Source organism: Cololabis saira, chromosome 4 (genome assembly GCF_033807715.1).
Source record: "Cololabis saira isolate AMF1-May2022 chromosome 4, fColSai1.1, whole genome shotgun sequence".
Taxonomy (NCBI): Eukaryota; Metazoa; Chordata; class Actinopteri; order Beloniformes; family Belonidae; genus Cololabis; species Cololabis saira.
In genome coordinates this window covers 50,570,724-50,584,056 of record NC_084590.1, presented here as the reverse complement: position 1 = coordinate 50,584,056, position 13,333 = coordinate 50,570,724, and the positions used below count along the sequence as shown (strand labels likewise).

The 13,333-nt window shown below is 41.4% G+C and overlaps 1 protein-coding gene across 2 annotated transcripts in view; it reads right to left on the bottom strand.

The window, feature by feature from the left end:
- The window catches only part of col4a3 (collagen, type IV, alpha 3), a 97,554-nt gene that overhangs the window by 29,817 nt on the left and 54,404 nt on the right, over positions 1-13,333 (bottom strand). For both annotated transcript variants that reach the window (XR_009782514.1, XM_061720046.1), the window contains exons 26-34: positions 10,679-10,847; positions 10,480-10,572; positions 6,814-6,918; positions 6,649-6,743; positions 5,218-5,368; positions 4,055-4,168; positions 2,036-2,203; positions 580-669; positions 123-257 (exon numbers count right to left, since the gene is read on the bottom strand). Coding sequence is in view for 1 of the 2 variants with exons in the window: in XM_061720046.1 (XP_061576030.1) it covers positions 123-257; positions 580-669; positions 2,036-2,203; positions 4,055-4,168; positions 5,218-5,368; positions 6,649-6,743; positions 6,814-6,918; positions 10,480-10,572; positions 10,679-10,847 (1,120 nt within the window). In the remaining variant the exon portion in view is untranslated. The remainder of the gene's footprint in view (positions 1-122; positions 258-579; positions 670-2,035; positions 2,204-4,054; positions 4,169-5,217; positions 5,369-6,648; positions 6,744-6,813; positions 6,919-10,479; positions 10,573-10,678; positions 10,848-13,333) is intronic.

Genomic DNA, 13,333 nt, shown 5'->3' with positions numbered 1-13,333 from the left:
GTGATTCCTCCACTGGCCACTAGGGTCTGTTTAATGAAGAGGAAAACAAAGCACCAGAGGGGACCCCACAATCGCGCCCTGAGGAACACCACCCACTCCTGCAAGACTTGACACTCACGTACCGGGGTTTCCGGGGTCGCCAGGATCTCCCATCTTCACCATATCCATGGGGATCCCCTTCTGGCCGGTTTTTCCCTTGTCCCCCGGGGGCCCCGGCATCCCCTGGGAGCCCCTCACCCCCTCCAGGCCCTTCTCCCCTGAAACACCAACCGGTACAGGAGGAGGTCAGAGTCGCTGCTACAGTCACAAACGTCTGACAAATACACACCGAAGACCATCAAATACGAACCGAAAACCATCAAATACAAACCGAAAACCATCAAATACAAACCAAAAACCATCAAATACAAACCGAAAACCAGCAAATACAAACCGAAACCGAAATCCATCCATCCATCCATCATCCATCACTGCATCCATCCATCCATCCATCATCCATCCATCCATCCATCCATCATCCATCCATCATCCATCCATCCATCCATCCATCATCCATCCATCCATCATCCATCCATCCACCTTTCTGTCCGGTTGATCCGGTCTGTCCCGGTGTCCCGTTGTCTCCTCGTCCCCCAGCTGGACCAGTGAGACCAGCGTCCCCTCGGATCCCTGAAACACAAACATGTTAATATTAATAATATGTAAATATCAGTGTCATAGCAGATTATTAGCTAGGACCATAAATACCGTACAGTTGTGATATTTATGCCAGTTATCATGAACAACCAGCACATGTGCCACTGGGCACATGTGCAAGGCAAGGCAAGGCAAGGCTAGGCAAGGGAAGGGAAGGGAAGGGAAGGGAAGGGAAGGGAAGGGAAGGGAAGGGAAGGGAAGGCAAGGCATACAGACATGTACTTGGTACCAAAATGTCCACAATACCCAACTTTATATTCAGCTTTAATATATTTATGGGGCTTAAAACCAAGGCATTTTGAGTTTTAAACGAAAAAGCACGTTTTCGGGCGGACATCTTAGATTTTGGGGCTGCCCTCTTGGAATCTTGAGTGGCACGCTCCTTTTTTCTAAAGAGTTAGACCTTGGAGAGAATCTGTGCCAAATGTTATGCTTCTTTACCAAAGTGAAGTATCGTCTTGAAAAAATTAGTTAACCTACTGCACTATATGTTTTTCTCATGACAAAAGCCGGAAATGCTCGTCCCAACACAGGCTCATTCGCTGTTAGGGGACAGGAAGCTCTTGTATGGCCGGACGACCTGTCAATCAATGTAGAGCGTACGTTCCATTTTACCATCACCTAGTTTTGTAAATTTTGGAGTGAGTATGCACTAGTGATGCACCGAAATGAAAATTTGTGGTCGAAACCGAAAATAATAATAAACACTTGGCCGAAAACCAAAAAATACCGAACATGGTTCTTCAGCAGTTTTTCATTTATTTTGCCAATTTTTTCACCATTGCATAAATCAAATAAATTTGATTTAGGCTTTTCAAAGAAAAAAATCTTTAAAAAAATTACTAGGTAGAAAATATTTATTGAACATAAAAAAATGAATTTTTTTTTATTTCCCAGCATTACGTTGTTTTGGTTCCACCTCCTGGTGAATGTTGGTAAAATTCTTATGGGGTTAGTTTTTGGTTGGCCAACGATTTATTACGGGAGCGGTCAGTCTATTAGGTAAAATTCTTATGGGGTTAGTTTTTGGTTGGCCAACGATTTATGTAGTGCGCACTGTTACGGGATGGAGCGGCCAGTATATTTCCTTATTTTACAACGCCGTTATTAATTGTTCGGTTTTTTTCCCCACTTATTCCACCGAACACCGAAAGTGTTTTTTTGCCATTTTCGGCCGAACAATTTCGGTTACCGAACAATCGGTGCATCACTAATATGCACCAGACATGGGCTGGACAGCCCGAGGGCGGGCGTCGGAGCGGCGACGAACAAATAAAATGAAATAAAATGATAAGAAAAGAGGTATAATAATAAAAAACACAAGTTTGTAGCTCCTCACCTGGACTGCCCGGCTCTCCGCTGTTCCCCTGCAGTCCCTTGAGTCCCAGGTTCCCCTGTGGCCCCGGAGCTCCATCGAACCCGGGGACCCCATGAGGCCCCGGGGACCCCACGGCCCCCACGCCGGGCTCTCCAGGGGCCCCCTGGGAGCCCTTCAGGCCGCGGACCCCTGCCAGAGCAGACGCCGTTAGAGACCCGTAACTCTCGAGGGGGAGTCGCAATCAAACCACTGAATAAAACACTGCTAATGATGTGGAAAGATCATAAGAAAATGTTGCCAATCAATATACAGAAAAAGAGAAAATAAGTATAACTTAAAAGGAACAGAGATCTTTAAAAAGAAACAAAATTCAGGACAAAATTAATGGAACGTTGTGTTTCTGTAAAAGGAATCAGTTTATGGAACAATCTGGATACAGAAACCAAATAATTCAAATCAAACATTACATTTAAAAGAATAATAAAAGCCAGTTTAATGGAAAGTGTTTTTTTATTGCATAATTTATAATTTGTTTTTTTTTTTCTTTTAATTTATTACATTAATTGAAATTTGATTTTTTTAGGAAAAAGGGACAGATAAAATAAGCTTAGTCTTCTTTCTGTTCCCTTTCATTCGAGGAAAGAGATTTGTTGTAATTATATTGAACAGTTTTGTTTTTCTTTTAATGAATTAAATAAAGAATAAAGAAGAAGACCGAGGAACTAATACTTCTCCTCCACATCCTTTAATCCTGGATCTCCTAATCATGCTAATTAGCCTATGAGCTTGTCATGCTAGTTATGCTACAAGCAAATCATACTAGTCGCCCTACATGCTAACTGTTAATTAGCTACAAACTAATCATGTTAGTTACCCTACATGCTAACTGTTAGTTAGCTACAAACTAATCATGTTAGTTACCCTACATGCTAACTGTTAGTTAGCTACAAGCTAATCATGCTAGTTACCCTACATGCTAACTGTTAGTTAGCTACAAGCTAATCATGCTAGTTACCCTACATGCTAATTGTGTTTATTTTACGTTTATTGGAAAGTGTTTGTTAATTGCGTAATTTGTTGTTTTTTTTAAATTTATTTATTGCATTAATTGAAATGTGATTTCTTAAGAAAAAGGGACAGATAAAATAAGCTTAGTCTTCTTTCTGTTCCCTTTCATTCGAGGAAAGAGATTTGTTGTAATTATATTGAACTGTTTTGTTTTTCTTTTAATGAATGAAATAAAGAATAAAGAAGACAACAGAGACGTCTGATTGGTTCCAAGATCCGGCACCTGTGGATAAGGTTGCTACCCGTCCCGTAAAATACGGAATTGTCCTTTATTTGAGAAAAAATGTTGCGTTCCGTATTGAACAAATACGGACACATATTATGCTCTTATTTATTGATGTCATAATCTACAGGTGAAGGTCGGAAAATTTGAATATATTGTAAAACTTCAGTCGTAGTAAATTCAACTAAAGGTGAAACAAATATATTATTTCCCCACTACATTCAAAGTGAGATATTTCAAGCCTTTATTTGTTATAATTTTGGTGATTATGGCTCACAGTTTATGAAAACCCCAAATAAAAAAAAAATTAGAGAATATTTTATGAAATCAATAAACAATTCCATCATCAAAATTATAACAAATAAAGGTTTAACATATCTTGCTTTGCATGTAATAAGACTAGGTAATATATTAGTTTCACCTTTTAAGTTGAATTATTTAAATAAATTAACTTTTACACCATATTCTAATGTTCCGACCTTCACCTGTATCTATATTTTACATCTGGGCTGATGTGGACATACATAGCATAGGAGGCTATTTCAGTTGCTAGCATGGTTGTCTGTCTGTACAGTCATGCAAGTCCAATGCTATTAAAGCACTTTAAACTCTAAATCAAAGCATTTTGTTTTTTCATATAAAATAAACTAATTTTTATGCAGTTTAGAAGTTTTGGGGCTTTTTTTGGCTCCTGCGCTGCTGAAATCGGGGCATCGCTTATTTCTATTTCTGAAAGGGGGAAACCCTACCTGTGAATCCGATGATGCCTGGACCTCCTTGCTCTCCGGGGGCTCCTGGGGAACCCGACAAACATGGTCCGACCGGACCAACCGGACCAGGAATCCCGTCCAGACCGCTACGACCTGATAAAGACAACGTGTTGGTTTATGTGGCAGAATCTGGTCGTTTATTACGGTGGCCGAGAGATATAAAGAAAAGCCGCTGCAAATAAAAAAAAAATTACGCAAATAAAAAAGCCACAACGGAAGTGAATTACCGGGGACTATTTTTGCTGATGCACCGGTGTTTTTTACGTGAGAGGAGAAGAAGAAGATGAAGAGGGCGTAAGTGAAAAGGAAGAAATAAGAAGAGCGAGGAATAAGAAGAACAACGAACAAGAAAATAAGTGAAAAGGTTATTGTTTAACGTCGCCACGTGTAATTTTTAATGTGCAACACCGGTGCATCAGCAAAAACAGTCCCCGGTAATTCACTTCCATTGTGGCTTTTTTATTTGCGTCGTTGTTTTTTATTTGCAGCGGGGTTTCTTTATATTTGCAGCATTTCTTTTAATTGCAGCGGCGTTTGTTTTTATTTACAGCATTTCTTTTATTTGCAGCGCTTCTTGAATTGTCAGCAATGGCTGGTCTCAGCCACCGTAGTTTATGGTATGGAGGTAGATTTGTTTCTTAATTATTCAATCAAATAAAAGATTGCTTCAATCAAAAAATATATTTTCAATTTAAAAAAAAATCACTTCAATCAAAAAAATGTTTTTCAATCAAAGAAAAAAAGTGTGTTCACTTCAAATCGAAAAAAATATTTTCGATCCAAAATGCAATTTTTCTCAAATATTTTTTTGCATTCAAACACTTTTTTTCTTTGATTGAAAAAGTTTTTTTTTTATTGACAATATTTCTTTCTTTTTGAAGCAACTTCTTTTTTGATTAAATGATAAAGACACAAATGTCCTACCCATAATAATAGGGCCCAAACACAAAACAACACGACTTTTTCTTTGATTGAAATCATTTTTTTGATTGAAGTGATTTTTTTTAAATATATCTTTTGATTGAAGCAATCTTTTTTTGATTGAATAATTAAGAAACAAATCTACCTCCATATTTATGGACCAAACGTGACTGAATCTCAAGTTGAGCACCAAGGTAAAGGACTCTTGTGGACTCTTGTACCTTCAGGTCCCAGCAGGCCGTCTGGTCCCGTGGGTCCTGGCCCTCCAGGGGGTCCTTGGGGTCCAGGATCTCCCTGGAGTCCCACGGAGCCGTCTTCTCCCTGGGGTCCTGATTGGCCCTGCAGGCCTGGGAAACCCGTCCCCCTTTCCCCCTGTAACCACGGAAACCAGCATCATCAGCACACCAGAGACTGAGTCGACACAACCGGACAAACCGGACAAACCGGACAAACTGAAAAAACCGGACAAACCGGAAAAAACGGACAAACCGGAAAAACCGGAAAAACCGGACAAACCCCTCTGCAACTCCACAGGTTTAGGACCAGGACCTCTCGGTTGGAAACTGGCGAACAGGAGGAACCAACAAGGCTGCAGCTGGTTCTGAGCTAATGCTATGTTAATAATAATAATAATAATAATAATAATAATAATAATAATAATAATAATAATAATAATAATAATTAAAGCTGCAAGCAGCGATGAACGGGCCGTCGCGTGTGCAATTTTCACCAATAAAGGTCAAGGACTCAAAACTGAGTCCAATGACACCACCATGACTCTATGTCAAACCATTCAAAGTTTATTGCAGAAAATAGGAACTATCAAATATCGACCAATCAGAAGAAGGGGCGGGGCTAATTTGCACCAATTATGTTCAAGGACTCAAAACTAAGTCCGATGAAACCGCACTCTCTATATCAAACCATTCAAAAGCTATGGGAGAAAGTAGGAACTATCAAATATGGACCAATCAGATGAAGGGTGGGGCGCGCTTTTTGGCGTCTAGCGTCGCCACGGTAACGCTTTTGACTGAGAAAAGTAAAGCGCGTTGTCGCAGGATGGAGACGCACATTTTGATGTAAAACACACCTGGGTGCACGTTATGGTTCAGGCGAAGAAACGGCAGAAGAAATAGCATAAATTGCGCCAAAATTACTTAGATTAGATTAATTCAAAATTACCGACTTCCTGTTGGGTTTGGGCCATGGAGCCAAGAGACTTTTCTTTAAGTTGCGACATGATACAGGTGTGTACCGTCAAACCGTATTGTGGGGCTTGAGGCACAAAGTTTTCTAGGGGGCGCTGTTGAGCCATTTTGCCACGCCCATTAATGCAAACCATTAAATATCACATTTATCACCAGGCCTGGCTTGGTGCAAAATTTGGTGACTTTTGGGGCACGTTTAGGGGGAAAAAAGGCCCTCCTTTCATCGGAAGAAAAACAATTCCTCCAGATACAATAGGGCCTTCGCACTGTCAGTGCTCGGGCCCTAATCATTTCTGTTTTATCATCGTCTAATTTGAGAAACATTTTGGACTCCCTGGCTCTCCACTGATCCCTTGCAGTCCCAAATTAGTGCGGTGTGAATATTGTTATTAATTTTAGGCTTGGAGCTCCCGTGTCAAACAGGAGTTCCTGAGTGGGCGTCACCTTTTGTCCAGAGTTCCCCGGGGGGCCCGACGGGCCTCCTCGTCCCTTGATGCCGTAGCTGGATAAACCTCGGTAACCTGGGGGGCCCCGCGCTCCTGGAGACGGAAATAAACGTGTTACTTCTGGAATCAGTCCCTGAAAACCTGCAGACTGAATCAAACTGACCTTTAATCCCTGGAAATCCTGGAGCTCCCTGGACAGAGAAACCGTTATCCCCTCTCTGTCCCCGTGGACCGAAGAGTCCCTGGACCCCCGGAGGTCCCGTTCCCCCTGGAAACAACATTCATTAACAGTTCCACCTGGAAACAACATTTATTAACAGTTCCACCTGGAAACAACATTCATTAACAGTTCCACCTGGAAACAACATTTATTAACAGTTCCCCCTGGAAACAACATTTATTAACAGTTCCACCTGGAAACAACATTTATTAACAGTTTCACCTGGAAACATTTATTGGCCGGGTTTCCCAGATCAGTTAAGAAGCTCTTTACAGCAAAAGGCTTCTTTCAAACCTTCTTAAGGAGCCTGTGAAAGAACGCGGTTCCCAGAGTCGCTCTTAGCTTAAGAAGCTCTTTCATTAGGAAGGAAATGTAAGATGCTGCTGACCCGCTCTTTACAGCCTTCTTAGTGAACAAAGAAGGCTAAATAAACTTCAGAATATTTTTTTGAGGTGAAGGATACTGTTTTACTAGTCAGGAGGATACAATGTGGTCCTATGCTCATCGTTAAGTTAATTTGTCCTTTCGTCCATCTTTCACATTTAAAAAAAACAATACATTTCCTCATTATTCTCTTATCAAGACTACTTCTTATTTAGTTGCAGTCTTGTTTTCATCATGAAAAAGGGTCATTAAAGTATATTTATCATCTTAGTTTTTCATTATAACACATATAACGCACAGGCAGCAGGGAATTAGTGTGTTAGGTAGCATCTTAGGGCCCCTTCTTAGTTGAACCCTTCTTAAGAGCCTTCTTAAATCCTTAAGAAGGGTCACATCTGGGAAACCCGGCCATTAACAGTTCCACCTGGAAACAACATTTATTAACAGTTCCACCTGGAAACAACATTTATTAACAGTTCCACCTGGACACAACATTTATTAGCCGATGCTGAAGGGAGAAACTGTTACCGTATCGGCCTGAATATAAGACGGTGTTTTCTGCATTGAAATCAGACTGAAAAAGTGGGCGTCGTCTTCCATTCGGGGTCTACACATTATACCCATCACAACGCTAGATGGAGCCAATTATCTTTAAATAATGAACTGAACTCCCCAGGACAAATCGTACGAGTATTAGGGCCATGCAGGAGAAAAAACATTTGAGAGGGGAACTTTTTTTTTTTATTGTTGTAGTTGAAATGAGAGAAAAAAGTTGAAAAGTCGAGATTAATGTTGAAATACAATTTCGTGAATAAAGTCGAAATTTCGACTTTTTTGTCAACGTTTCGCTTTTTTTCTCAAAGTTGTACTGTAACATTAATCTCACCTTTTTGGCTTTTTTCTTGACATTTCATTCTTAAACATATTTAAAAGCAAAAACATGGCACCAGTAATTCTGGTGTCCAACAAAACATTCCTTTTTTGGGCAAAAACAAAAAAATACCAAAAGATCTTTAGAATACAAATCAATTTGTAGGAATTAGGAATTAGAGAGTGACTACGTTTACATGCAGTCAAAACTCAGGTTATTGCTAATATTCCGGTTACTGAAACATTGGGAATATTCAGTTTACATGGTAATTAATCATTCAGGATATCTGGATCAAACCAGCGACGCATGAAGAACGTGATGACACAATTCCCGTCATTTCCGCTTCTTCTTCCTGTATCCAAATTCAAAACAAATGCTGCTTCAACTTTTCTCTCACCTTCTTGTAAATCTTCTATCCCGGTACTTTCTACCGTCTACAAATGCAGAAATGTTCATATCCTTCATTACATTTATGAAGTGATTAGTCTCCTCCTGGTCTTGTGTTTCTCCGTGTTTATAAGAACTTCCTGGACTCAAAAGACCAGGATTCCTTGTGAACAGAGCATGTGCAGAAAACAAATTCCTGTTCCGTTTGATGGGGATATTCCGTTTGGTGTTTACATGACCCAATATTCGGGTTTTAAAAGGAGTAACCCAGGGGTCATATTCGGGTTTTTAAAACAGGAATATGACCAAATTCCGGTTATTCAAAGGGGTTATTGGTGTTTACATGGCCATGCAAAACCGGGTTATTGCTAATATTCAGGTTTTAAAAGGGGTATTTGTTGGGCGTCGCCCATATGCCCATGTGAACTCTGAACTTATAAATGTATGAACATTTTTTGAATGTGTATATTCAACTTTGAAACTGCTCAGCTGGAAATCGGCTGTAATGTGCCTCCAAAAATGGCAGCCTGGCCAGGAACTACAACCCCCAGCATGCCTTGCGTGGGGGGGGCGGCGCCTACAAGCGGCGCGCATCCAATCGCAACGAGGCCCCGATGATGTCACTGCAGCGCGCGTAGGATCAAAACGCCGCGCTGCTCCTTCATCTTTCTCTTTTTCCTTTCATCAACTGGTGGGTCAGCACGTCTTTTTGGCTCCGGGCCAAAGGGACCACGACCTTCCCCCCCCAAAAGGGGCGGTAAGAGGAGAGATCCGCGGCGTGCGCCAGCCGGTCCGGCCGGAGGATCAGCGAGGATCCATGGCGCAGACCGCGCGCTGCGTCTCTCTCTTCCCTTTTGCTCTCTTCCGATCAACCTTCCATCCTGAGCAGCTGGATCTTTGGCTGCACCGGCTGCTGCACGCTGCACCACCGTCCTCTTTTGATTCCAGAGTCAGGAGGAGGAGCGGGAGAGGCGGGAGACCTCTTGGATCGGACTCCGACTAAAGACCCGGCAGGAACCCCTGATCGGCACCCGGAGACCCGAGGAGGCGTCAGGTTTTGAGACCTGGGTGTATGAGTTTAACTGGGAGTGTTACAGAGCTAAATCTGTGTTCAGAGCTGAGATTACATTATCATCATGACGGTTGTCATTAATTTGTAGTCACCACTTTCTGCTAGTCATTCATGTTTTAAAGCGCTGTTTTCTGCCGTAGTCACGTTTAAAACACTGGGAGTAACATCCGGTCTAGATTTGCACGTGGCTTAAAGAGGGTTCCGCCATCTTTAAATACAACAGGAGCCCCGGCTTCTTTAAACACTGCAGCCACGTTTGAACTGTAGAGGTTCTGTATCATCTTTATTATTGCTTTGATTTCTTTTTTTTTCATTCCATGCATTTAACTTTCATTTCATTTTTATTGATTGTTGTTTTTCTAGTTAATTAATGGTTTTATAATACGTAGTGTGCCATTGGGATTTATTGGGTATTTATATACATCTTTTTGATACCCGTATGTAAATAAATTCTGATTGATTTTTAATGAGTGGTTGTTGTTATTTCATACAAGATTTGGTCACAAACTGATTGTTTAAGCAGAGCCTAGTGTTCGGATCTCACTCCTTCAATTGTTATTCTGTAAGTGATAGTAAGATTTGCTGTTCTGCAGGATAATCCTAATCATATGAGACTGATTTTCTGCTGTTTAGTTATCATTTTTCCCTGGCTTAAGGCCCCGGGGTGGTGCCCCTACGAGAATTATTATCATTTTGGTAATTCAATTTGATAAATAGTCAACTTTAATAATTATTAATAATTCTTTAATAGAATTATCATTAGCCTTCGATAACTGACCAGCTTAGCTACCTGAGTTGCACAACAGTATTGATGCATGGAAACGCAGTCCATGTCCTTTGTTGACAATATTGGTCAGAAAAAAAGAGCAGAAACAGAAGAGTCCAGGTCTCTCACCTCGAGGTCCGGGAGTTCCTGGAGAACCTTTCTCTCCTTTCTGGCCTGGATCCCCTGGGAAGGAACTGAACCCTCCTGGAGCTCCTTTCTCCCCTGAGAGACAGACGAACTGTTAGTTCTGGGTCAGAACTCTTAGTTCCGGGTCAGAACCCTTCCTGCAGTCCTGACTCCAGTCCCGACCCGTCTTCCAAGATCTCACCTGGAACTCCGGCTTCTCCCGGTTCTCCCAGGAACCCCATGTCCCCCGGAGGCCCCTGAGGGCCCGGGGCTCCGATCCCGGTCGGCCCCAGCGGGCCCCCTTGTCCCTCCAGGCCCCGGGGCCCGGTGACGCCCAGGGGACCCATGTCTCCTTTCTGCCCCAGAGGACCCTGGGAAAAAAAACACAGAGAGAATCCTTTAGGAACCAGTAGGGGGGGGGGGGGGAGGGGGGGTAAATGTGAGGTAAATCAACCTTTGAACTTGTTTTGTCATTGTGAAACTGTCACATGAGTGGCTAACAGAAGCCACATCAGCCGCTTCCTGATCTACTAGGTTTTGAACTGTCCTGTGACAGGTCACCACTGTAATGTCAGGACTCAATCATACGTTATCACTTCCACCCATTGTCCACTACCCAATGTCTACTGTCTACTGTTTACTATGCATTGTCCTCATATGATCAATTCCTGTCAAAGTTTCTTAATAAAAGCATCTTCTAGAGGGAGGATCTTGGGGAAGCTCAGGAGTTCTCAATGAGGGCAGTTGCCCTGCACTCCTCTGCTCTCCCCCCTCCTGCAGGAGTGCGCTAAAAACTCATTCCAAGGTAGTCTCTGTGTCTTTTCTCATTATGAATTTATGTAATGTTGTTTTAAACCTAACATTTTTGGTGACCGAAACCCGAGACCCCAACATCTGAGGCGTCAGGACGATGCCCGGTGACGGGGTTCCTCGAGCCAGGGAGGGCATCTGAGACTGGGTAAGAAATGCTCCTCTCACTCTCGATAAATACCTAGGGTATTTAAATATGTTGCTTTAAAAGATGGGGTTATGGGGCTAAAGGGGTTAGCCTGTGGTCTGGGACCACTGTGGAGAAGTCATGGACTTCACCAACACCCACGGGTCTGGGGACCCAACGAGAGGAGGTTTCTATTTGGAATGGGGTTTTAGGTTTTTTGTGTATGTTTGTTTTGGCCAATGTGTGTTTTGTCTAATGTTCTTGTTTAATGTTCATGACTGAAACTGTTTATGGACAATGTTGTGGTTTCTAAAATTGTGAAGTCAAGTTTCAATTGTTCACTGAAAAGATCAGTGCTAAACTGTCAAAAAGGGAAACTTATGAGCTAAAAGAAACTTAAAGTTAAGAAAAATAGCTGGCTAAAATAGCAGATGCGTGGTTAAACGGAAACTTATGCCTAAAATAATTTCTAAAAGATGCTTAATATGGGAGACGTCCCTACAAACTAGGAAATAAAAGCTAGTGAAAAAATATTGTGCAAAATAATATACAGGAACTTTAAAAGATTGAAAATCAATTAATTTAAGGCTAAAAGCAAAAACTGATCAAAATGTTCAAAATGCAAGCAAGAGAAAAAGAATAAAATTATGAAAGTTGTGAAAAAGAATGGTATAAGAAATGTGATTTGATGGGAAATTGGGAAGTGGATGAGAGAGCCTGCTGCAAAATGTTGCAGCAGTCCAAAGGTCGTGACAAGCTGCAGCTCTGTGTCTATGTGTATAAACGGCTACAGCAGAGTGTGTAATCAGCTGCAGATCAGATTGTTTGTGTAAGAAGTGCTACGAGAAGCTGCATGGGATGAGGCTTGGTGGATCCAGAGGGAGTGTCTTCTCATTTGGAGACTGGTGAGTGTTAAATTTTCTATGGGGAAATGTTTGTTAAAATGATACAAATAACTGTATTTGGATCTGTGTCTGCAAAGGAGACTTTTTGTCTGCTGGAAAACACAAGAGCTTCAGAGGGTGTTTTGTTTAGTGTTTCAAGTGAGAAACTCCCCTCTTGAGGAGGCAGAGAAATTGAGTAATATAGTTTTCTATCATTCTAAGCCCTGAATGAAGGTGTAGTGATGTAGAATTGTCAAATGGGGTTAATTCACTGTTGAATGATTGCAGATCACTTTTGTAATACTGTTTTTGGTCTATGTATGTTTTAATCGTATGGAAAGGTGACTGTGACAGGAGTGTGAAACAAATCAATAATTTGTCTTTACTTTGTCTGTCTTGAAGTCACATACTGATACTGATCTAGGCCTGCAGCTATGGAATATTTTTGTAATCAAGTATTCTACTGAAAATTCCATTGATTAATCGAGTAATCGGATAAAACATATTTTTGTTTAGTTAAAGAAAAATTCTAAATATACATAAGATGTTAGATGTTAGTTGACATCACTAAGACTAAGTTATGTGGTACAGTGGGTTCATGGCTGTGCATTTGAAGACCTTGTTGATGTTGAAGATCCTTGTTTCTAACCTAGAAATGCCATTGCACCTGGGGTCCGTTTCACAAAGCAGGTTCAACAAACACTGAGTCTAATCCTGAACTCTTAGTTGATCTACTCTGAGATCGGAAACTCTGAGTTTTCGGTTCCAGAACAGCGGATTTGAGGTAATTTACTCAACTCTAAGTAGTTTCACCGGGAGTTAAGCGCGAGCGTGAGGGAAATAAAAAGCCAGCATCAGTAGATCGCTGATACAAGGATTCACCATGGCAACCGGCGACACAAAAGAGCGACATACATTTTCTTTTTTTTCTTTTTAACTTTATTTATCTTTTCAATTTACAAAATCCCTTTGAGGAAACGTTAGTTTGCATCTGAAGATCCACATACTTCACGCCACTGGAGTTAGAAGCTTTAAT